This window comes from Trachemys scripta, chromosome 11, assembly GCF_013100865.1.
Source record: "Trachemys scripta elegans isolate TJP31775 chromosome 11, CAS_Tse_1.0, whole genome shotgun sequence".
NCBI classification, from domain to species: Eukaryota; Metazoa; Chordata; order Testudines; family Emydidae; genus Trachemys; species Trachemys scripta.
The window spans coordinates 9,799,791-9,823,457 of record NC_048308.1 but is presented as its reverse complement, the minus strand read 5'-3'; the positions used below and the strand labels follow the sequence as shown (position 1 = coordinate 9,823,457).

General features: G+C 40.4%; 1 protein-coding gene across 1 annotated transcript in view; it reads left to right on the top strand.

Moving 5' to 3' along the window:
• The window catches only part of HACD2 (3-hydroxyacyl-CoA dehydratase 2), a 50,030-nt gene that overhangs the window by 5,378 nt on the left and 20,985 nt on the right, over nucleotides 1-23,667 (top strand). Inside the window, exons 2-4 of the mRNA XM_034785426.1 lie at nucleotides 3,722-3,839; nucleotides 4,305-4,323; nucleotides 22,735-22,823. Of these exons, the coding sequence (XP_034641317.1) occupies nucleotides 3,722-3,839; nucleotides 4,305-4,323; nucleotides 22,735-22,823 (226 nt within the window). The remainder of the gene's footprint in view (nucleotides 1-3,721; nucleotides 3,840-4,304; nucleotides 4,324-22,734; nucleotides 22,824-23,667) is intronic.

Genomic DNA, 23,667 nt, shown 5'->3' with positions numbered 1-23,667 from the left:
AGTAAAGAGTTAAAGAAATTCCTATGACAGTGGTTCCCCTTACCTCTGTCTACCTGCCTTGGGACGGGGAACAGGGATGTGGCTCTGGGAGTGGGGGATGCGGACAGGAGTAAGGGAGCCAAGGGCTGGCAGCCAGGGACTTGGGCTTGGGGCTGGCAGCCGGGGCTCCTGTGGAGGCTGGCCCAGGCCTCAGCTGCCCCCCCCCCCCGAATGTTCCTCAATGTGCCCCCCAGTTTGGGGGGCTTTGTCCTATGACAACCCAGGTCCTGTTTCTCTGCCCCCTCCAGACCCTGGCCATGGGGTGCTCCCCCCAACCCGGACACCTCCTCCCCCACCACCCTCCCAAGCCCAGCTACAGGGCCCCCTCTAGCCCAGACACTTCTACCCCTTCCCTCCCAGAGATCCAGAGAGGGAGAGAGCCTGATGCTGGCCTGGCTTGGGTGTAGTTTCCTGCACATGGCCTCCTTCCTTCAGGGCATTCCAGGAACTGCAGCTTCTGGGCACCCTCTAGCTCCCTCTCCTTCCCCCCCAGCTGTGTCTTCTATTTGAGTTTAGGTCAGGAATAAACAGGAGGAGCCGATGAATTCTGAAAAAAATAAAGATCCTGTTTACAAGCTAAAGTCGTCCCACACCAAATAAGCCCCGTGTGAAGGAAAAGGGCACAGAAAATTATATAGAACCATTTCTAAATAAAAGAGCTCACCGTGAGGCCTCAGAAGTTCTTTAAAAACTAGATATTAAAAAAGGGCATAGAGCTGTTCAGCTGTCTGGTTGGAATCCAAAACAGATCAATAGTTGCAGCCATCTTTCACTGTTTTTGTGCCATCTTAAATGATTTGGTGGTCTTAATCCATTTCCCAGTGAATGGATGTCTAGATCAACAAAACCTATCCCTGCATTAATTAGCTGTCACATGAGTGGCCATGGGAGGCAGTGTATTGGGTTAACATTAATCCTGAACTTCTCTCAGCCCTTAAGGTGGGGGGCCCTTCAAGTCGGTGTTGAGGCATAATGGGGAAGCTTACAAGGTTGCTACCTATACTGTACCAGTTCAGTGGCTAAACAGAGAGCTTGGAATACGTCAATTTTGAGGCTTTTGCATGTTTACAAAGGATAGCATCTATCTTTGAATGGGAAAGGAAGATAAAAGGAGCAATCAAATGAGAAGCTTAGGCACAGTATAAGATCTGTGTGGGATGAAAGGAAGTTGAGGACAGAAATATTAAGTCCTTAAAAAGAGAAGCTTTAATTTTGGGTGGATTACTACTTTGAGCACTAAAGGCATTTTAAAATATAGTCATTTTATAATTAAAAGAGACTGTCATTGAAATCATTGTACCTCACAGTATTTCTAAAATCAGCCATCCAACAGAGGGGAGAGAAAAAGGCAGGAAAAGGGATGGAGCTACTTTAGAACCCCATGTACTTTACCAGTTGCTTGATGTGGGTGGAGTTTGTGACTGCTGCAGGGGAATCTGTTATTGTGCCACCACGTATAACCTGGAGCTTTAGCTCAATTTCTCAACAAACCTGAAGGACGAGAGAGAGAAACAGCCACTTGCAGGTATAAACAAGACAATGTCAGAAAGTTGATCATCTAGTTTCAAAGGGAATCCTTGTGTGTTGCAGAGGATAATCTTATTGGTATTACAGTAAGATACTGGCATATTTCAAATGGCAGTCTTTTGAATAGCTAAATAGCTTAACTCTTTGCCTTAATAAACTAAGTATTTACTATATGTATTGTTCCCATTTTCTAGAAATAGTGGTGATGGAAGTAAAATAGCTTTTTAAATTGCATCAATAAATGCTTCTCTGTATACATTTTTGGGCCGCAGCGTTCTTTTATTTGGGTATTGAAAAGCCTGTGTTTAAAACATTTAAAAATAAAGTTTAAAAAAAAAGTTGAGGTTTACCATTGAAGTTGGAATGATATGTACACAAGAACATAACATTTAAGGACAAAAAAAACTTAAGCCTTTAATAGATTGGAAATAAACAAGGATAGTAGAAAAAAAATTGAAATACCCTCACAGTTTATGCAATGTCTTCAGTACCTTTCCATGTGTAAAATCATATTACGTACTCAAAAAGCTGTATCAGCTCTATGCTTATCTTCACACCTAGCCTCAGTCCGTCAACTAAGGGCTTGTCTACACTTGACACACCACAGCAGCATAGCTGTAGCGCTTCAGTGTGGACACTATACCTATGCTGACAGGAGAGGTTCTCCCACTAGTGTAGGTAATCCATCTCTCTAGAGTCAGTAGCTAGGTTGATGAAAGAATTTTTCTGTCAACCTAGTGCTGTCTACACTGGAGGTTAGGTTGGCTTAGCTACGTCGCTCAGGAGTCTGGATTTTTCATATCTCTGAGCAATATAGCTATGTTGACCAGGCCTATAACACTGCTTTCTTCTTCCCATCCTGAAACAATCAATCTTAAATTAAAATTCACTGTATTTGTCTATTAACCTCGTTGTTTATAAAGCTGTTGGGCCAGCATGGGGATACGCAAATGTCATGGCTTCTCATACATCTCCCAGCGCTGCGGAACGGAACTCCCCAGGATCCTTGCTTTCTGCTGAGTTCACACTGCCCTGAAACTTGAGTTCCTCAGTATCGATGTCCCTCGCTGTCCTGCAGAGCATAGGATCTCTGCAGGCTTATTGGATGTCTGTCTGAGGGACCCAATGAGACGTTACACTCTGATCAAAATTTCAAATCAGGGAAAGTTACAAACAATTTAACCAATTTCAGATCTTGCAGAAAAGTTGTCCTTTGTCTTTAGAGTAAACTTGGCAATTTTCCTAACAAGTTGTAGGTGAATTAAAATTGGGGTTTATGATGCAATCCTGGTTGTAACCTTAACTATTGATTCATGTCTTAATAGTCTTTCTTGGACTATTAAAACTATTGTATTCCTTTGTCCATATTATTGAGAAAGATATGTGGTAATATTGTACTATGTGCATCTTTCGTCCGCCATTTGTTTTGGTTTTTTTTTTATTTAATATGATGCAGGTCCTTTCTTTTGCTGAGGTTCAGTTTACTTAGAGAAACTTCCTTACCTGTAGCAGTTTCTGATAAAACTAAGAAATTAAAAATGAAGACTGACAGGCTGTCATGTACATTGAATGGGGAGGATTATGATGAATGGGGAGGATTACACTGAATCACAACCCTAAAATGAATGTCTTTTAAAATTTAATTTCCTATTTATATGGCAGGCTTCATAAAGTAGTATTGTAAGAGCTCTGAACATCAGTAAATGTTTGGCTGCTTGATAATTACCAAGTAATTAAACCCTCCAAAAGGGGACTATTACATAATCTTGAAGACATTAATTTTAATGGCATGAACACCCCTTAACTAAATTATAATTAAGCGTAGGTTATTAAGGGATAGTTTTTGTTTTTACCTCTGTGTTAAGGATATTTTTGTATGCTCAGTACTGTAAGACATTCAAAAAAGTGCATAAGACTTAACTCTTAAGTGATGGTTTGTACACATTCAAGCTTTGAAGTCTTTTCAGGGTTTTGGGATTTTGGCCAACTGTTGACATTGTGCAGGATTGTTGAATGACCGTTAACTGAAACCTATCAGATAAGGATGGGAAACTATTTTTCTAGGTCAGAGGGTAACTTTAGCTTTGCTCAGTCTCAGCATACGTGCTCAATTTAATATCCCCTGATCTTCAGTCTTTTCTTCTCTTTTTTCCAGATGGCTTGTTATAGCAGTTGGTATAGTCCGAGCCTATCTGACTAAGGGTAGCTACCATAGTCTTTACTACTCAATAGAAAAGCCCTTGAAATTCTTCCAAACTGGAGCTCTGCTTGAGGTAGGTGTAGATTGGTTTATTTTTTTTGTTTGTTTTTTTTAATGTTGCTGACTACGTGAAAGTTAGGTGAGACAAAGTGACAAGCCATTGTTAAACATCACTTCATTTTGAATGATCATCTAATAATAATTAGCACTGTTTATTTTCAGTGCGCTTTACAAATATTAATGAAATAAGTCTCATGCCTCAGAGAGGTTTTTGTCCTCATTTTACAGATGGGTTGGGGATAAAGTAATGGAACTTGCTCTACTCTACAAAGATAGACAGTATCAGAGCTGAAATTTTATGCCCAGTATTTTTCTGGAAAACTAGATGTTGACACTTAACTGCAGCAAGTAGTGGGAACTTTGAAAGACTCACAGTTATTTAGTGTTAGTGGATACTGTTCTGATAAAGCCAACTGTTTTAAAACTGATTAAATATGAAGTGTCACTGTTATTGATTTGAATTTTCTTTTTGTTCTAGATTCTGCATTGTGCATTTGGTAAGCTTGGAATTGATTTTTCTGTTTCTCATGGGAAAAATGCCGTTTTGATTTTTTTTAAAATCAATAATCGTTTAGTTTGTTACTAATATTATGGAGTAAATTCCCAGTTTCATTCTTGCATAGCTTCCCTGGCTTTTGTATAAATGTAGTAGAATTAATTTGTTGTCTCTTACTAAATTATTATTTGGTAAATGTTAATTCTAGTTGACAAAACTTTAGAGAAATCACAATTTTAAAATGTGGCCAAACTAAAAGTAAATAATACAAAGAGATAAAATAACTTAACACTTATATAGCCTTTCATTGACAATGAATCTTGAAGTGCTTTATAAATGCAGTACAGAACACTGCAGGCATTTCCTTAATTTACCCATCTTTATGATTCTTTGTATCGCTCTTCCTTTCCCAAAAAACCCTCCTTTATCTAGGAAGCTAAAATATCAGTTGACTGAGCATAATTGTAATCCCTGACTTCTAGTACATGATCCAAAACAGAGTGAAGACACTATCTTTTTAAAATTTATCTAGAGTTTTTTTGAATTTTCTGGTATTTAGCTGTAATTGGTTAATTCCAATAGAATATAAAACTCCATGTATTTTAGATCCTATTTGAACCAAATGTTCTGTTATAGTGGCACAGGACTGTCACTATAGGGAAAGGTTGCGTCAATACATCTGTTTAAAAGGTGGAGCTTTCCAAGTCCTCTAAAACTGACATGCTTAATTGGATTTCTTTGAAATTTGATGCATCTCAGGAGAGTGCCACATAGGGTTAGCGAGCCAAATCTGGAGTAAGTTGACCAAAGGGTTCCAAAGATATAACCTCTTCCCTCCCCCTCCCCCCCGCCAAAATAGCCCTATTTAAAAAAAGCTTCTAGATGGGCTTTTTTTGCCCAGAGCTAGAGCTCAAACTATTGATGTGATGTGGGTCAAAATTGTGTCAATCTGTCAAGTTTTACCCAAGGTAGTATATGGCACCCACTAAATCTTTGGGGGAGCCAATTTAAGAACAGTATTTAGGAAAATCTAAATTTTTTTTTTTACACTATGTATTCACCCATACAGAAAAACTGCTAGTGTTTTCATTCTTGCCATTTTATATGCTTTAAATTCACTCATAAGTGTTGCAAAATCCTAACAATTCCTCAGATTGCTTTGAAATTCTGATGTGCCACGTAGGAGTGCGGGGTAACGTTAGTGGTCCAAAACCTGGTTCCTTCTGCTGCTTGGTACTGTTAAAGTGAGAGGTACTAATGACTGAATGAATCACAGACCTCTTAATGGCTATGAACAAACACTTCAATTAACATATCTAATAATAAATTATTTCCAAGCCTCCATCCAAGGGTATATCTACACTTAATACTCTACAATGACACTGCTGCACCTCCCTGAGAGATGGTAGCTAGATCAATGGAAGAATTCTTCCATTGGCCTAGTGTTATCTACACCGGGGTTAGGTCAGTATAGCTGCACCTCTCAGAGGTGTGGATTTTTCACCCCCATGAGTGGCGTAGCTGTACCAATGTAAATTTCTAGGGTAGACCCAGCCTAAGGCAAAAGGAGTCTTGGACTAAATGGCTGGAGGTTGCTGCAATTTGTGAGTAACTGGTGGCATTTCATTTTGGCGAGAATATAATCAAAGTATTTGGGGGCAAATTAGACATGTGAATGCTTAGTGGGAGGGGAGAGGTATTTGCAGGGGAGGAATGAGGCGAAAGAGGATGAGGAGTTTGAGGTTGCAGCAAGGGGAGTAGGGTAATGGGGATGGATGGTAGAGAATGTGAGACAGTTTGGGGACTCAGATGAAGGAGGCATGGCACTCCCTGCTCTGCCAGTGCATCCCAGCCTTCCTAGACTCCAACCCCCTTGCACCCCACATCTGACACTACACCCCATTCCCTGCACTTCCTGCTCTGCCAGTGCACCCCAACCCCCTGCATCCCATCTATGCTAGTGAACCCTGACCCCCCCCTGCACTCCCCAGTTCTGCCAGTGGAACCCAACCACCTGCACTCCAACCCACCTATTGCCTACAGCACTGCCACTGCACCCCTCAACACTGCATGAAACCTATTAATACATGTTTGAAGAACATTGATTGGGAAAGTGGAGAGTTCACTGCTGACCAGAAAAGTGTACTGTATGGCATAAACATTACAAGCTCTGAGGCTTCAGTGTTTCTCAGAGATGGGGTACATCTATTGGACAGGGGTCAGAGAATCTTTTTCTCAAACATAAAACTATCAGTATTTTGGAACAGAAACCCTGCCTGTATCTTCTGTCACCAGTCCTGCCCCAAACTTGGCCCATCAACCATTGTGAAACATGACCAGGAATACTGTACTGTTGTAATGTAGTTGTACTGTGCTCCAGGCACTACATGGAGTCTGGTTATGTGTGTTTTGACGGGGGGAAGCTTACAGCAATAGAAACCTTTATATACCGGAGAGAGAAGACTTCAGAAGGACATGTTCCCCATTTGTGGTGTGGAAGCTTGGGTACAGTAGTGGGAAGGGGTTAGGTTGGAGTCCCCAAACTCACTGAATGGATCATGGGCGTGGCTTGGGAGGTGTGCTGAAGCAAGGCTTGTGAACACAGCTGGGCTGTGTGTGGGTACGTGTTGGGGGCAAAGAGGTTGGCTCACTATGCTAATTGCAGACGTATGTACAACTGCCTAATTGACTACTCACTCCTAACACCAACATATTTTCCTGTTTACAAACCCTAGGAAGTATATTGGCAAAAAGCCGCATTAATGTAGAGTTAAGGTTGGTTGGTGGTATGTCTTTGCCTTGCAGAATGTTGAGTTGAGCAAAAAACTCAAACTTCTGAAAAGCAGCAACTGCAGAGTTAAAGTTGCCCATGCAACCTTAATTCCGCTCTCCTTCCACAGTGCTCTAGTACACACATCTTTACTATTCTATCCCCACAGTTGCTGAAATGTACAAGCTCTTCACTTCCGTTTACAACCCATTCACTCTCACCCACAGGATTCTATCAAACACTATTAAAGGACAAAAAGAAAAAAAAAAAGTTGCCCACACAATCTTCTCTACCCTCTTCAAGCAATGCCTATTATATTAATTAAATGGGCATAATCTATTCACTGTTCAACATTACAGAGTTAAATGAAATCTGGAGTTTGATATATAGAGACCTCAGCCTGCTTAATACCATGGCAAACATACTATACAACTGAGACCAGAGGTTAGAAAAAATTGATTGAAACACACACAAAAAAAAGAATAAAAGTGAAGTAAAGAGTATTAACTGAAATTGATTAAATTTATTTTGCATAAATATTCAGAGGCCTTTCTAGAGACTGTGATTAAGATAGTTTAAACCCTCTTATTCAGCCAAACAGCCCATTTTGGTGGGGTAGAAGTGGTAAGTTCTATTCAATTCAGAATGATAATCACATTCATGCCTTAAATAAAATAGATATATGTGAGAGAGAAAAGATAAGATAGTAAAGAGCAGGGAAATATGGCTTTCCTACAGGGTTGCTGGTCAGTCACAGATGGATGCTTTCAAGCTGGCATGTTGGCCATGACAACTGTTGTTCTGGATGCTGGCTCATTTCCCTGATCAAGGACATCCATCTGGTTAGTCTGGTCGGGTCCCTCTCCTTCAGGGGGTCTCTCAGTCTGGGCAGATCTGAATGGGTCATGTCATTCACCATGCTGGTGCCAGTGGCAAGCGGAGAGGGAGAGGGGACAGGAGAAAAATCTGGGGGGTCCAGAAAGAAGCACACAAGGGAAGGAAAGTCAGTGCAGGATCTCACATGTATCAGGTCAGAGTCCTCGTTGTGATGGTCAAACATCCCCACTGGAGTTTCTAGGTCTAGTGTCATGGCAACAATCGTTCTGCCACAGCTGCAGTTATGGTAAAAAGTTCTCATCTTCTCCCCCAAAGTCTCTATTTAAGGACCCCCCCAAAAAGGGAATGATGAGCAAAATAGTCCATCCACCAATTAGGCCTAATTTCTGGCACTCCAATTTTGTTTCTTTGATTTCCAATATTTTACTCCTCTTGTTTACTAGTCATAATCTTAAAATAGTCCTTGAGTGGTATTAGTAAACCCTTTGTGTTTAAATTAATTCAGAATTTGTCTCCTCACATCTTTTCTTAACCAGTTTTAGATGACAGATCATTGTGACAATTCATGAACCTTGTACCCATTTTTCAACAGTTGAGTGTACAGTTTGGGTAAATTTGTATGCCCAATTATCATTGGGAATCCGTCAGTCAAAGATGATTGTCTTTCATGGATTGTCCATTTCAAATTATCTGTGGGTCCACTGATGGCTGCTAATGCCTATTCTGGAGTTGCAGACTCTGCCACATTGCAGACGTGTTTCCCAGCAGGGTGGCCGAACCTGGAGTATTGGTTTGGGCCATAGCACGCTCTTTGTCACTTCCGTTTTTCCGTTACATGTAGTCACATTTGATTCTCGAAGTGCGGAGTTCCCTGCCTCAAGCAGTTCCTCCATTGTTGTTGGTCCTGGTTATATGTAAGGCTACCTATTGGTCATGGAAGTCACAAATTCCATGACTTCCCAGGACCTCTGTGACCTTTTCCACCATGGCAGGGCTAGAGCAGCTGTCAGCCCAGGGGTGCAGCAGTTCCCCTGAGGAAGGGTCCCCAGGGCCCTAAAAGCAGCTGTCCAGTAGTCTGCGCTGCTGCAGGAGCCTCGCCGCCGATCAGCTGGTTGGATGGTGGGCTCCTGCCAGGCACCCATCAGCTAGTGGGGAGAGGGCTCCATGGCAGGAGCAAGAGCATGCGCCCCTCCCCCCCCCCCAATCAGCTGGTGGGGAGAGGGCTCCATGGCAGGAGCATGCGGTGCCCACCCCCCCCCCCAATCAGCTGGTGGGGAGAGGGCTCCATGGCAGCCACTAGAGCAGGGTCCCTGGGGCAGGAGTATTCAGTCCACTCTCCCCCACAGGAGCCTGCCCAGCAATTGGCTGTGGACAGCAGCCTCTTCCCCCTGCCCGCCTGTAGAACCCTACCCAGCAACCAACCTGTGGACAGCCCACCCTGCAGGAGTCTGCCCAGCAACAGGCTGGCAGACAGCCCACAGCCCAGGAGCCCCAGCAGCAGTTCCTGGGATCCTGAGAGAAATCAGCCCCCTGCAGCAGAAGCTCAGGCATTCAGCCCCAGCCAATTGTCAACCTCTAACCAGCGGAGTGAAGACAGTCAGGCCCTTGGGCTGTTAGCTCTGGTAAGTGGGGCTTGGGCAGTCAGCCCCTGGCGGCAGGAGGTAGAGTTGGGCCCATGCCTTAGTTTCTGCACTGGGCCCAGGCCACTCTAGGCCCTGGTTGTTGCTTAGCCACTGTTTAATTACAAAAAAAAATATATATATATATCTTATTGAAGCATGAGGCGCATGTGCATAAGATTTAGCTGACAGAGGGGGGAAAAAATGGCGACGCCAAGTACACTGAAGAGCAAAGTGGCAAAAACCACTACTAAGTAGAGAAGTAGTCAATACCCAAAGGCAACATTTCATGAAAGTGGCGGGTTGATGTTTAGTACGGTGTGTAATGTTCCTATAGATTACAAATGAAAAGGAAGCTGTGACAAACATACAGAAAGTGGTTTGCATAAACATAAGGCACAAGAGCTTGAAGCAGGCCTGAGCGAGAAAGCTAAACTACAAAGAACAGTGAGTGAGCTATTTACTGTGAAGACCAAAGAACAGCTGCATCGTAGGACAGAAGTTTACCAACTTACAGAGGCTTTCTGTACCGCTAACATTCCACTACATGTCCTAGACAATCCTGCTATGAAGAGCTCCCTGAAAAACATTGGTGTTATACCTACTTCGGATCATCTCCGAAGAGCATAGTTGCCAAAAAAATTTGAAAGACATGTCAGAGTGACTTGAAAGAACTGCTGAATCAATGTTTTGGACTGGTTCATGACTGGTTCTAAACGGTTTTGTCAGCCCGCTGCCAGTTTTCTTAAAGCCTGCCAAGTGTTTGATCCCAATCAGGCCAAACTTCTTGACCTTGCATCACTAAATGTATTTGAGTCTATTCCTATGTTTGAAGACAATGAGATGGCAAAAGCCAATTTTTGTAACTGCAGCAGTGCAGTTTCTGAAATGGAGGGTCTTGACATTCTGGAATGTTGGTGCAACTTAAAAGATCACTTTCCAAGTCTGGCCATAATTGCTCTGAGGTGTTTATTGGTGCCTGATAACCGTGTGGACTGTGAGAGATGATTTTAGTCTTACAAAAATATCTTGCGACATGACAGACGCTCAATCAAAGATGACAACCTGGCGATGTACAATATGCTATTTCAGAATAGTTGAAAGCTCTATTAAAAAATGACCGTTTTACACTCTTAACAGTTAATCTGGTCAGTAGTTAACATTATATAAGATTTAAATAGGCAGTTTAAAAGTTCTGTATTGATGTAGTGCAGGGTGGATTTGATTGAATCAAATTGATTTAAATCACTGGTCAGGAAGATTTGATTTAATAATGGTTTTCTACATAAAAGTGCATTCTTGTTGGTTGTTATAACCTTAATACATATTCTTCACAACTGAGATAGATGTAGGTTTTTAGAAGGTACACACTCTACATTTTTAAACAGTGATTTATTTTGAAAACTTTTCAGATTAGTTTTACAGCTATATCAGAAAGCGAATGATTGGTTATTTCATTTACCAAAGGTAATTAAAGCAGATATTTATGAAGTCATTGGGAGTTAAACTATCTCCAATTCAACAGGTTAATCATTAATATTTGGAGGATTTTCTTGCCATGCTGTATTAGGAGGAGAACATCACCAAACAGACATTTAAATTGTTTTATTTAACTAAAACAACAACGTTAAGTATTCTGGATGTTTTTCTTCAACAGCAAATATATAATATTTTAACAAAACAAGCATATGTCCCTTGCTTCTCACATTTATCTCCAGACTTCTTCTCCTTGTCCAGATCTATTCTGCCCCCAACAATCTTCTATTCATTGAACTTTTTGAAACTTTGCATTTTGAGAGTGTAAGGGACTGACTCGCTGTACACAAATTTGCAGAGGGACAATAGAGTTGAGGTCTGTTATTTCTCACCTCTATTTTATTTATGTATTTAAAAACATTTTTGCTGTTTTGCTATTTACCTCTGTGGGGGAGACAGCCACAGTTTGAGATCTGCAAAACTAAGCCTCTCTGATGGTATCTTCTAGACTGAGCACTGAGTCCCATTGGGTAGATAGAAAGATTAACCTAAGTAATCTATACAGCAGCCTGTGGAACCCCATAAAATTGGGTCCCTAATCCATGAACTATTGGAACTCATTTACAAAACTTTTTTCTTAAACATTACATGAATATTGTCTCATACTATAGAATTAATAATCCCTATTCCATGAGGAGATATCTTTGAGCTATAATATATCTTAATTAAAACTCTTTACATAGGTTTTTTCCTCAAAAAGCATTTTATCAAAGATTTCAATAAAAAAATCCAAATTGATTTTTTTAAATTGATTTTTATCCACCCTGATGAAAACTGCATTACTATATCTACATTTCCATGATTTTCTTGTTTATTTTGCATGCTATGTCCATTATTTTAAATAAAAAATACCCTTGACAAAAACTTAGCCTTAGTTATACATTCCCATGAGTTGATGTCAATATTGCATTTTCTCATATTAGCCTTGAGGACATCCCTGTAGCATTCTTTCTGCCCTTCTCTAGTGAATTTGCCTTGGCTGAATTGAGAGTAGAAGATTTGTTTTGGCAGTCTAGAATCAGGCATCCTGACAACGTGGCATGCCCAGCAAAATTGATGATAAATAATCAGTCTCCATGCTCGTAATATTGGCAGTAGTCTGGATTTCAATGCATAAGTGCTAGTAGAAAGCTTCAGTGTGTCTAGAAGTGCATGGACCTACAAACCCCACCTCACATGATGACAAGAAGGGCATCTTTGCAATTGATTGATTTTTGTGCTGAAATGTTGCTACTTAAGCATTCTTATGTGTTACTCATACAGGCACTGATTCTGCAAATACTGTACTTAAGCACCTGCTCAACTTCATGCCCTATGACTATTTCCAGGGAACTCCTCACAGTGTGTGTAGTTAATATGTCTGTAAATCTTTGCAGAATCAAGGCCACAGTGTGAAGAAGCCCACTTACGCTGCTCTACCAAATCCAGATGTTTATTTTTAAAACTAAACTACTTTTCATAAAGAAGTGGGAAATTCTGCATTCAGAAAGTTCCTGTTGTAATTTGAAATACAACTGTTTGTTTAGTTCTTATTCAACAAGCATTCAAAGACAGGATCAATCAATAAAATGTCCTTATGATTCCAAATCCATAAAGCTACAAATCTGAAGACACCATCTAAGCATCCCCCCAAATTTGAAGTATTTCCTGATGCTAGCATCAAGTCTGTTAATTTTCTGGTTTTAAAATGTATTTCAGTATAACCAAATATTGCTATTGGAAAGTTGAATTCAAACATTGATATATCTAGCAGCAGAGGGCAGTCTAATACTGTTTGATGCAATAGTTTTTGGCTTTCTGAATAATTGTTGCTCCAAAAAATTGTGTGTTTCTATGAAAGGCAATTAGTAAACTATGCATAGCGTCTCCAAGAAGTGAAAAGCTAGATCTTTTTTAAACTAGTGAAATTATAAAAGAAAATGTCTTTAAAAGAATAGATCTCTCCCTACCCATTTGTGGGAATACTACTACTTTGGACAAAAAAATACTTCATTAGATGAAACCACTAGATTGCTTAAGTATACCGGCCCTTTTAAAGCAATCTGAATTTTTTTGTTCCAGTGAGGGTTTGACAACATTTTTTCTTAAATAATAGTGGTAGCTATACAAACTCTTCCTGAATGAAATAATTACAAATGCTACTTTTAGCTTAATTTAGTACAAGTAGAGTAGTTGCTTACAGGTTATAAAACTGGTCCCTAATTTAAGTATCTGGTAATTTTATACAATTATTTGTATTCTGATAAGATGCTGCAGTATAGTAGGTATTGGACATGTGCACATGAAGACAAAGTCCGTGCACTTAAAAAAGTTACTAGAAAATAGTTATCAGGAGGCTAATAATATTTGGATTGTCACCAGCCACTTGATCAAGATAGCCGACTTTGACTTTCTGTTCTGAGTTGAGGAATATCCTTCTTCAGAAAACAAGCTTTTCTTTATTTTAGTAAAAATTACGATTTCTAATACCTGTTACCTGAATAGAAACATTATTTCTCAACAGTATATTAGTGTTCAGTTCTTTTAAACATATAGTTACTATTCAACAGAATTATTTTCAAGTACCATTCTTCTGTAAAGCAAATGGGAAGTATTTTTCACAGGCTTATTACACTTTGTACATTACCTATCCCAAACTGGGATTTAACAGCCTGTTATCATAAATCACTGGATTATATTTAACCAATGCTGATCATTTCAGGAAAGGTGATTGCAGTTATAAACTAGTAACATTAATAACTTTCCCAGATTAACATAACTTTCTGCTGTTACCCCGAGGTGATCAAGTACTCAGTTACTGTCTCTCCAAAATAAACTGCACTCATTTTAAAAATGGTCCTTGTTAGTTGGAAAACTTCAAGTGAAACAGGATTTTCTTTCAGAAGTATTAATAAGGATTTATAATTCTTTCACTCCGCTTTTCTACAATCTCTTACAAAGGCTGGGCTTTAAATAATCTCAAAGCAATAAATGTTGATTTATAAATTAAACCATTTTGCTTAGGTGTCTAATACAAAACATCAGCACTATACTATTTGTGCTTGTTCCCCCAGGCTTCTCAAACCAGACCGATCTATAAATGGCTGCTGATAGCAGTATTCACAGTTCTTCTCAAAATGTCTCTTGGATGGTGTCCAGCATGTCCTGATTTATCCCAGTTTCTCTTCATTGTTCTTAAGGGACACCTCCCAGTACTCTGCATCCACTGCAGCCTTTTTGCTGATAGCATCTCATTGTACTTTCTGGACTCGTATTGCATTTTGCCCTGGAACTCCTTTCACAGAACTATATGTTGTCAAATAATAGTCATTGAATTTGAGTTGAAAGTTCAGTTTAATAGTTTATGGCAATCTGGGAATTGCATGAAACATTTCCTTAGAAAAATTTTAGACTTGAGTGGTCAGATGTCACCCTGAGGTTCTTCTGTCTTATGGAGCTTGCCTGCTTTAGAGTTCAGCCATGCTATGAAGTTGATTATTGTAAACTGGCTTCCAGTTCCACTGAGCCGCACACTCTGCTTTCCCTCCAGTCCCTGAGTTTTGTCTGTGAGTTTAGCAACTATTCCTGTTGGTCAAATCAAATTCCCTTGCTACGTTCTTAGCTGTCTTCAGTAGGGTTTTGTTGGTGCACTTTACATCACTCTTAAAGAATCAGTGGTGGGCTTGTCTGTTTTGCTACAATTAATTTCAGTTCATCATTCATTAAATCCTGCTGAGACCATCATATGGATTCTGAAAGTTCACACAGTGGAAAGTACATCCCATGATGTAGACAAATTAGAGGATTGGGCCAAAAGAAACCTGATGATGTTCAACAAGGACAGAAGAATCCCATGCACAGTTACAGACTAGGGACCGAATGGCTAGGAAGCAGTTCTGCAGAAAAGGACCTAGGGGTTACAGTGGACGAGAAGCTGGATATGAGTCAACAGTGTGCCCTTGTTGCCAAGAAGGCTAACGGCATTTTGGGCTGTATAAGTAGGGGCATTGCCAGCAGATCCAGGGACGTGATCGTTCCCCTTTATTCGACATTGGTGTGGCCTCATCTGGAGTACTGTGTCCAGTTTTGGGCCCCACACTACAAGAAGGATGTGGAAAAATTGGAACGAGTCCAACGGAGGGCAACAAAAATGATTAGGGGGCTGGAGCACATGAGTTATGAGGAGAGGCTGAGGGAACTGGGACTGTTTAGTCTGCAGAAGAGAAGAATGAGGGGGGATTCAATAGCTGGTTTCAACTACCTGAAAGGGGGTTCCAAAGAAGATGAATCTAGACTGTTCAGTGGTACCTGATGACAGAACAAGGAGTAATGGTCTCAAGTTGCAGTTGGGGAGGTTTAGGTTAGATATTAGGAAAAACTTTTTCACTAGGAGGGTGGTGAAGCACTGGAATGGGTTACCTAGGGAGGTGGTGGAATTTCCTTCCTTAGAAGTTTTTAAGGTCAGGCTTGACAAAGCCCTGGCTGGGAGGATTTAGTTGGGAATTGGTCCTGCTTTGAGCAGGGGGTTGGACTAGATGACCTCCTGAGGTCCCTTCCAACCCTGATATTCTATGATTCTATGATCGCATCTTATGAGATAAACTGGCATATTTTCAGCAGAGTGGTTGCTACTAGCAGAATGCTCAAATGCCAAGTTATTTACTGAATTACTTGCAAATATTTGACTTGTGTATGGTGAGAACTGTCTTATTCTGTGTGCCTTTCAGAAATCATTGCATTATTCTTTTTCAAGTTTTTACGCACTCTTTCAGGAGTATCAGGATTTCAATGATTTCATTTGTTACCATCAAGTTTTTATTGGAAATTTTAAAATTGGCAAATTGTGTGGTGATTTGCCTTAGTGAATCTGTATTAATTTTGAACATTCTAATGTGTTTGAGCTTTCAGTCTCTTTAGTTCATGTTACTCCATAAGTCCCATAAACTTATTCGTCTACAATAAAATTTTTCAGCTCCCTGTGTAAGACACTGTTAGTGTAATGTCCCAAAATATTTTCTGTCAACACAATGGCATACTTCTTCTTTCACAAGCAGTGTTTCCACTAATAGCTTCAACTATATCCTTGTCTATCTTTTTGCCTTTGACATCTGGAAGCCTTTTAGGGTATGTCTACATTGCAGTTGAAAACCCCCTGCTGGCCTCTGCCAGCTGACTCGGGCTTGCAGGACTCAGGCTAAGGGCCTGTTTAATTGAGGTATAGATCTTCGGGCTTGGGCTGGAGCTGGCTCGAGGAACCTGCAGGGTGGGAGGTGAGCTGAAGAAGAGCTCTGTGTAAGCTCAAAAGCTTGTCTCTTTCACCTACAGAAGTTGGTCCAATAAAAGATATCCTGGGACCAACACAGCTACAACGACGCTGAATGTTACATATGAAAACGTTGATGGCACTCATTAACACCTTCCAACAGAACACCCTTTATCTCATTTCTGCCCATCCTCCCAATAAATATTAACCCTGAAAGATTTATCTCCCAGACAGAATAATAATAATAATGGTGGGTTGAGAAGGGGGTAAAGATGGAGATTGGGGAGACCCTGACATGGGGGGAAGGGGGAAATGCAAACATAAACAGAGCCACTTGTATGTGGTGGAAGTGGGATGGGGGGGCACACAGACCCTTGGATGAAGGAGAGGTGAGGGGGTATAGGGAGTCCTTGAAATAGAGGGGAATGAGAAGGTGGCACAAAGGGAGCTGGTGGGGGTGGATTGGAGGAATGCAAGGAGCCTGTGGTATGTTAATTGAACTCAGCCTACAGAAAGTGTGTGAGGTTTGTTTGTAAGCAGAATGGATTTGATTTAAATCACTAGTCAGGAAGACTTGTTTTAATCATGGATTTCTACATAAAAGTACATTCTTTTCAAATTAGTTTTACAGCTATATCAGAAAATGAATGGTTATTTCATTTACCAAAGGTAATTGAAGCAGATATTTATGAAGTCATTGGGAGGTAGACTATCTCCAATTCAACAGGTTAATCATTAATATTTGGAGGATTTTCTTGCCATGCTGTATTAGGAGAAGAACATCACCAGACAGATATTTAAATTGTTTTATTTAACTACAACAACCATGTTATGTGTTCTGGATTTTTTTCAACAGCAAACATAATATTTTAACAAAACAAGCATATGAATATTGTTAGAATTTAGTTTAAACATTCAAGTTTTTTAAAATCAGGTTTGTTAAAACTGTTTAAAATAGTCAAATGAAATATTTAAAAAAAATTAAATCGACTATGTCAGCCAGGTCAATATGAGAAACTTAAAATATTGGCTTCTGCAACTAACTCAGGTGTCTTCACCTTCACTTTCCCGTTTGTTCATAATCTGGAAAAGAAAAACAAGTTTTCTTGCTTTTTCAGGTCCCGAACGATTTCTCAATTTGGAATGAATTAGTCTAAAGGAAGAAAATATTCTTTCTACACTGGCAGAAGATGCTACTGCTGTTAAAAGTGAGATTATCACTTCAACAGTCTCTGAATCCAAGTGCTTAAGTGACTTCCACCAGTTCACTGGTGTGACTTTCTTTAAAACATCATCAGCAAACATATATTTCTTGAATGGTTCACCCTCAGCTCTGAAGTTTATTATAGCTGGCATTATGGAGGGACGATTGCTGGATGTCCATGTCATAGCCAACTCCTTTTCTTCAGCAGCTAAGGTTTGACCCTCATACTGAGAATATTTGCAATTGAAGCTAGTGCTTGTCCCATTCTTTTCTTAATGCTTGTAATTTAACTCTGTCATTGCATATTTCTCCTTTTAAGATCTCACTCAGTTCCTTCCACATTTCAACAGCGTCAGCAATAAAACAGCTATTTCCCTGCATTTTGTTCAAGGCTACAGAAATAGGCTTCAGGGTACTCAGCATGTGTTCAACATTTCTCTTAAGCCCAATGTTGAGAACTTTGGCTGTGACGGTGCCATCTATTTTTTTCACGATTTTGTTCACAAACTTTCATCAGATTAGGCCAGTTCTTGATACAGTGTTCAAAACAGGCCACTACTGAGTTCAGTCCCACGTCTTGTCGGAGAGTTAGCTTGGTTCCTCACACTTTTTTCAGAGCAGCTGCTGCAAAGTGGTTGTTACGGAAGTATTTTGCAGTTTCAACAACATTAGCCTTTATTCTGGAACACTGAAGTCTTTGGCTAGGAGATGCATCAAATGAGCACTGCAACCGTATGTTATTTGCTTGGAACTCTCTTCTAAATAATTTCTTCTCATCTTGGATATATTTGCAGCATTGTCTGTGACCAAGCTGCGTACTAGACATTTGAATTTTTTTTCACAGTTATAGCTTTTACTGCTACTTCTTGTAAGTATTCTGCTGTGTGTGCATTTCCTGATCTATAAATTGTTTCTGTAGGAAGACATTCCCTTCTTCTGTTGTCACACAAGCACATACAACAGGATCATTGTGGACATTGCTCTACCCATCAAGACTCAGATTAACAATTTTCCCCTCTAGACCTTTTGCACACTGCTCAAGTTCTCTTTCATACGCTTTATCCAGCAATTCGGCTGCAACATCTGCTCTGTTGGGTGAACTGTATCCTTGTCTTAATGACTGAAGCATGTTAATGATGTGTGGGTTCTCAATCATACGGAAAGGAGAGTTTATTGCATAAACAAACTGGGCACTTTTTTCATCAATTACCTCTTTTTGTAATCTGCTGGTTCTTATCACAAACTTATCTATGGTTGTTTCTGGATGATGGAGCTTTTTTAACTTCATTAAAATATTCCCAAACTGGGTCTCTTTTACAGCCTGCTGCCATTATAGCTTTTCCCTTCTAATGAGAGAATGGCATGGTAGATCTCAAATCAATGAAGGCTACACTCAGAAAGACCTCAAGACTTCTGGAATACGCTGCTCAAACAGTTTCACTTTTGTTTCTACTGCCTGGCCCTCCATTCTCACATTTATCTCCAGACTTCTTCTCCTTGTCCAGATCTATTCCACCCCCAACGATCTTCTATTCATTGAACTTTTTGAAACTTTGCACTTTTAGAGAGAGGTAAGGGAGTCACACTGTACACAAATTTGCAGAGGGACAGTAGGGTTGAGGTCTGTTAGTTCTCACCTTTATTTATTTATTTAAAAATATGTTTGCTGTTAACAAACACGTTATCTCTGGAGACACAAAGGTATTTGAGAACTGCAAAACTAAGCATCTCTGATGGTATCTTCTAGACTGAGCACTGAGTCCCATTGGGTAGCTAGAAAGATTAACCTAAATAATCTATACAGAAGCCCCTGGAACCCTATAAGATTGGGTCCCTAATCCATGAACTATTGGAACTCATTTATAAAACTTTTCTTAACCATTACATGAATATGTTGTCTCATACTATAGAATTAAAATTTATAATCCCGATTCCGTGATGAGATATTATATCTCAAAGATATATCTTAATTATAACTATCTTTAGATAGGGTTTTTTCCCCTCAAAAAGCATTTTATCAAAAAAATCCGATTTAAATAAAAAAACAATTTTTTTTTTTTTAATCATCGATTTTTATCCACCTTGTTTGTAAGGTATTCTATAACTCTGGTGATAGGCATCCTGGAATGGATACGTTAGAATAGAGGGTAAAGTTGTGTCGGTCATGAGGCTTCATAGGCAATGTCTCTATACTATCACTTAGATCGGCAAAACTTATGGGGTATGAAAAAAATCACTCCTGAGCAATACAAGTTTCGCCTGCGTAAGTGCCGGTGAGGACAGCACTGTGTCAGCGGGAGACGCTCTCCTGCCAACATATCTATGGCTGCTCATTGAGATGCTTTTATTATGTCAACAGGAGAGTTCGGCATAGAGAGGCTACGTGAGCAATTTTACAGCGGCACAGCTGTAGTGATGCAGCTGCAAGTTTGCTAGTGTAGACATGGCTTTAGTGTTGGTTAGCGGACAGATGGAGACAAAGCTTAGGTACACAACAATCATAATTATCCTGTCAGTTTGGTCTCCCATTTGGGTTTAGACTCTTACTTTTCACTGTGACTGAGTGTTTGTTTCACTACATTGTTAGCTCAAGCTATAATTCTATTTCTGTTCACACACACAAATCTCTAGCTCAAGTTAGTGGTGCTTTAAACTCAAGCTAGATGACCTGTGAGTAATGAAGTGGGGATGCTAATCCAACGTCTCTGAGAATTTAATACAGTAGAACCTCAATTTTTACAAACACCAGTCTTATGAATGATCTGTTATAGGAATCATATTTCCCATTTGGGGGCGAGGGAGACACGTAACAAAAGTGAAGTCTGAAGAACAAGTCAACATCCCTTTGCATTCTGATACCTTCAATGCATTGGGAATCACTTTGCAGTCATTTGAAGGACAAAAAGAAAGTGATGCAGTGCATCAGACTGCAATTTATGTGCTGTTCCTACTGTAACTAAGATGTTTCATTTTGAAAAACTCAATCCCTAATTTGTTCATAAAATAGGAGTTTTATTGTGTTTAAAAAAAAAAAAAAAAGTCAGTTGAGTGTTTTGTGATGTGATCACTCACTTGAGCTAGGCTGATGGAGTAAGTGAAGCATACTAACTCAACCTAACTGTTGCAGTGAAGATAGCCTCTGGGACAGTGTTTCATTTAGTTCAGAAAAGTGGCTATTCCCAGATAGTTGCTACATAGCTCTTTCTGGCGGAGCCTGCAACCTGATCCAAACCTAATAGGACCCCATTACAAGTGTCAGGTTTGGGTTAGAAAACAACCAGACCCTCTTGGAATTGGGTTGGGTGACCTCTGATGATTTTCTCCGGCAGATGGGGTTGGTGCAGTGGTAGCTGTTTGCCTCACTTCTGTCAGCCACCACGTCTGTGTGCTGCAGTGAGTGTGCCAACAAGTCACAGCGCCTCTCAGTCCACAGTGTGCACACAGTGCAGCGGGGGCAGCAGGAGCAGGCACACAGACACTGGGACATTCCACTGCTGGCACTCATTAAACCCCATGGGCAGGAGCGAGCAGCAGTGGCACTAACTCAGGTTCAGAGGAAAGGGTCGAGCTGGGTTTGAAAATGACTTGACCCTCGTTGGGTCAGGTCGGATGGGCTCGGATCCAGTTTGGGTCCACGTCAGGCCTAGTAGTTCTGTGAACAACAGCTAGGTAAAAGAGAGTGTCTGTCACATTTGGTATATGTCCTTGTGGTAGAGCACTCACTCTGCGTGGCACTGCAGCACCTTTGCCTCAGTCTGCCCAAGGGAGTCTTCAGCACACTTTGGTGATGGATATAGGTTAGCGGTCTGGCTAAGTCACTGAGAATTCAAACCCTTCTAAAATAACGGCCTCCCCAAGTCAAAGTCCAACATAAACACCAACTAAAGGAATTTTCAACCCTGCTTGACTCAGCTTTCAGCCCTTTTCTTTCAGGCTTTAGTTGCTTGCCTTAATGGCCCCAACCGGTCCTGGTAACAAATCAGACCAACAGTTTGTGTCACGCCTCCCCTCCCCTCAAAGAGACTCTGGCAGACAGGTCTTCAGATGGCTCTTGGCCCACCCATGTTTCTTCCAGGACATGGTAACTGCTAGTCTCTTTTCCTTCCCAGTCAGTCCCAAACTGAGCTGGGTCTCTCCTTTTAACTGCTCCCTGACTGCTCTTTGCAGGTGAGGTGGGCTGAGCTGATTGAGCCCACCGCAGCTTGTTAACCCTTCCTGGACTGAATGGGATTTGTATAACCCATCACACTCCTGAACGACTAGGCAGACTATAGGTTTTTTCAGCCCTTTTTCTGCATCTTTTGAGCTACACAGGAGTTCTATCATATTGCATTTCAGAAATCTACCCACCATTAATACATGGATAACATTGAAAAGTGCCATGCCTCAGTTATTTTCCTTACCTTAGATTGGGTGCCTTGGTTCTTTCCATCACTTCTACTGCTTTGTAATCCCTGAATTAGCTCTTTTGAGGTCTGTATTGCCTGTCTGATGAAAAATCTAATTCTTGTGAAATTAATTTTTTTTGGTCAGTTCCTTCTGAACCCTTCCACATCCTTGCCTCTCGTTTCTTTTTCTCGTTCCTACGCAGTCTTTATTCATTTCCCAAGCACTGCTGGTGCTAGATGTTTGCAGTAATTTGTGTTCAGTTAACGTAAGAACAGCCATACTGGGTCAGACCAGTTGTCCATCTAATCTAGTGTCCCGTCTTCCAACAGTGGCTCTCCTGCCGGCAAAATAAAACCATCCCCAACGAGCGGCAGTAGCGCATCTCCTGCCAACAAAGTGCTGTCCACACCGGTGCTTTTCATCAGTAAAACTTTTGTTGGTCAAGGGTATGGTTTTTTTCACACCCCTGACTGAGAAAAGTTTTACCGACAAAAGTGCAGTGTACACATAGCCTTACTCACCCAGTTTTCTCCTTGGATATTAAGGTCTGTGCCATACTCTTTGCAACAAGACTGATTATTTCTTATTTGTATTAGGATAGTGTCTAAAGTCCCAATCAAGGCATCCCGTTAGTACAAACACATCATAGGACACAGTCCCTGCCCTGAAAATTTTGCAGTCTAAAGTTCATGCTCCTGTGTTTTAAAAGTTCAGCTTTACTGGAGTTTTGCTAAATAACATTGTGCTTTAGTAAATCTGTCTTTCTCCAAAATAGTAAAACTGAGTATATTTATCAGTCCTAAAATATTTTTCAGGCATTGTGCCCTCTTCTGTTGTCCTGACTGCTTTCCAAGTGATGTCAAGGGTTTTCCTGACATGGGCTGTAACACATAGTGTAAAAGAGGTAAGTTTAAGCTACAGGAGAGAGAATGAAAGGTAATGAGAAGGTGCTACAAAGAAGCCAGTGTCAGTCACTTTTCTTTAATTTAAATATGTTCTTCTCTGCCTCCTCACATCTGAATGGTTTATATGAGAGGTCTATACACCACAAAAAATATATTTGACTACAGCTTACATGGTATTTATATGTTACACGTTGGCATTTTCTTTGATCACTTCTCTCTCTTCCCATGCTTAGTTTAAGGGAATCTTACATTTTTGACACAATAATTCCACTTGTATTCAGAATATTTGGGAAAATGAAATGATGGGAAAGACTTAATTTCTGGTATTTCACTTGTGGTGGCCCTCTATATAGAGGTGATAATCAGAATGAAATAACTTGCTTCTGTTCCAAATACTAGTGTATCTCATTGGTCATAAGCATCCCAATTCTGGCCCACCACCATGACCACCTCCTTGGACTCTAGGTTTTTTTGATAGCTGAATCTAAGCTCTTTCACTTCCAAAATTACCATTACACCACTGGTCTGGAGATTAAGGGGGGCTAGAAGGGGTGTAATATTAAGTTTTCTAGTTATCCGACGGTAGATTCTCTGGCAAATTCCTGTAAATAGGTGGTGATTCTAGAAAAGCCAGTGAGGGATTGTCACTATGTCTTCAATTGAGATTCCCCCTTTAAATTTGTAATTTCCATTAACTAAACTTACTATCCTAAACCCAAAATCCCACTTTTTCAGTATGTCATTTTGAATTGGGCAATGCCAAACCATTGTTACCTGAATCTTGCTACTATATCATATCCTTTTCTACTGTGTGTCTGATCCTGCTTTCATTAAAGGTAATAG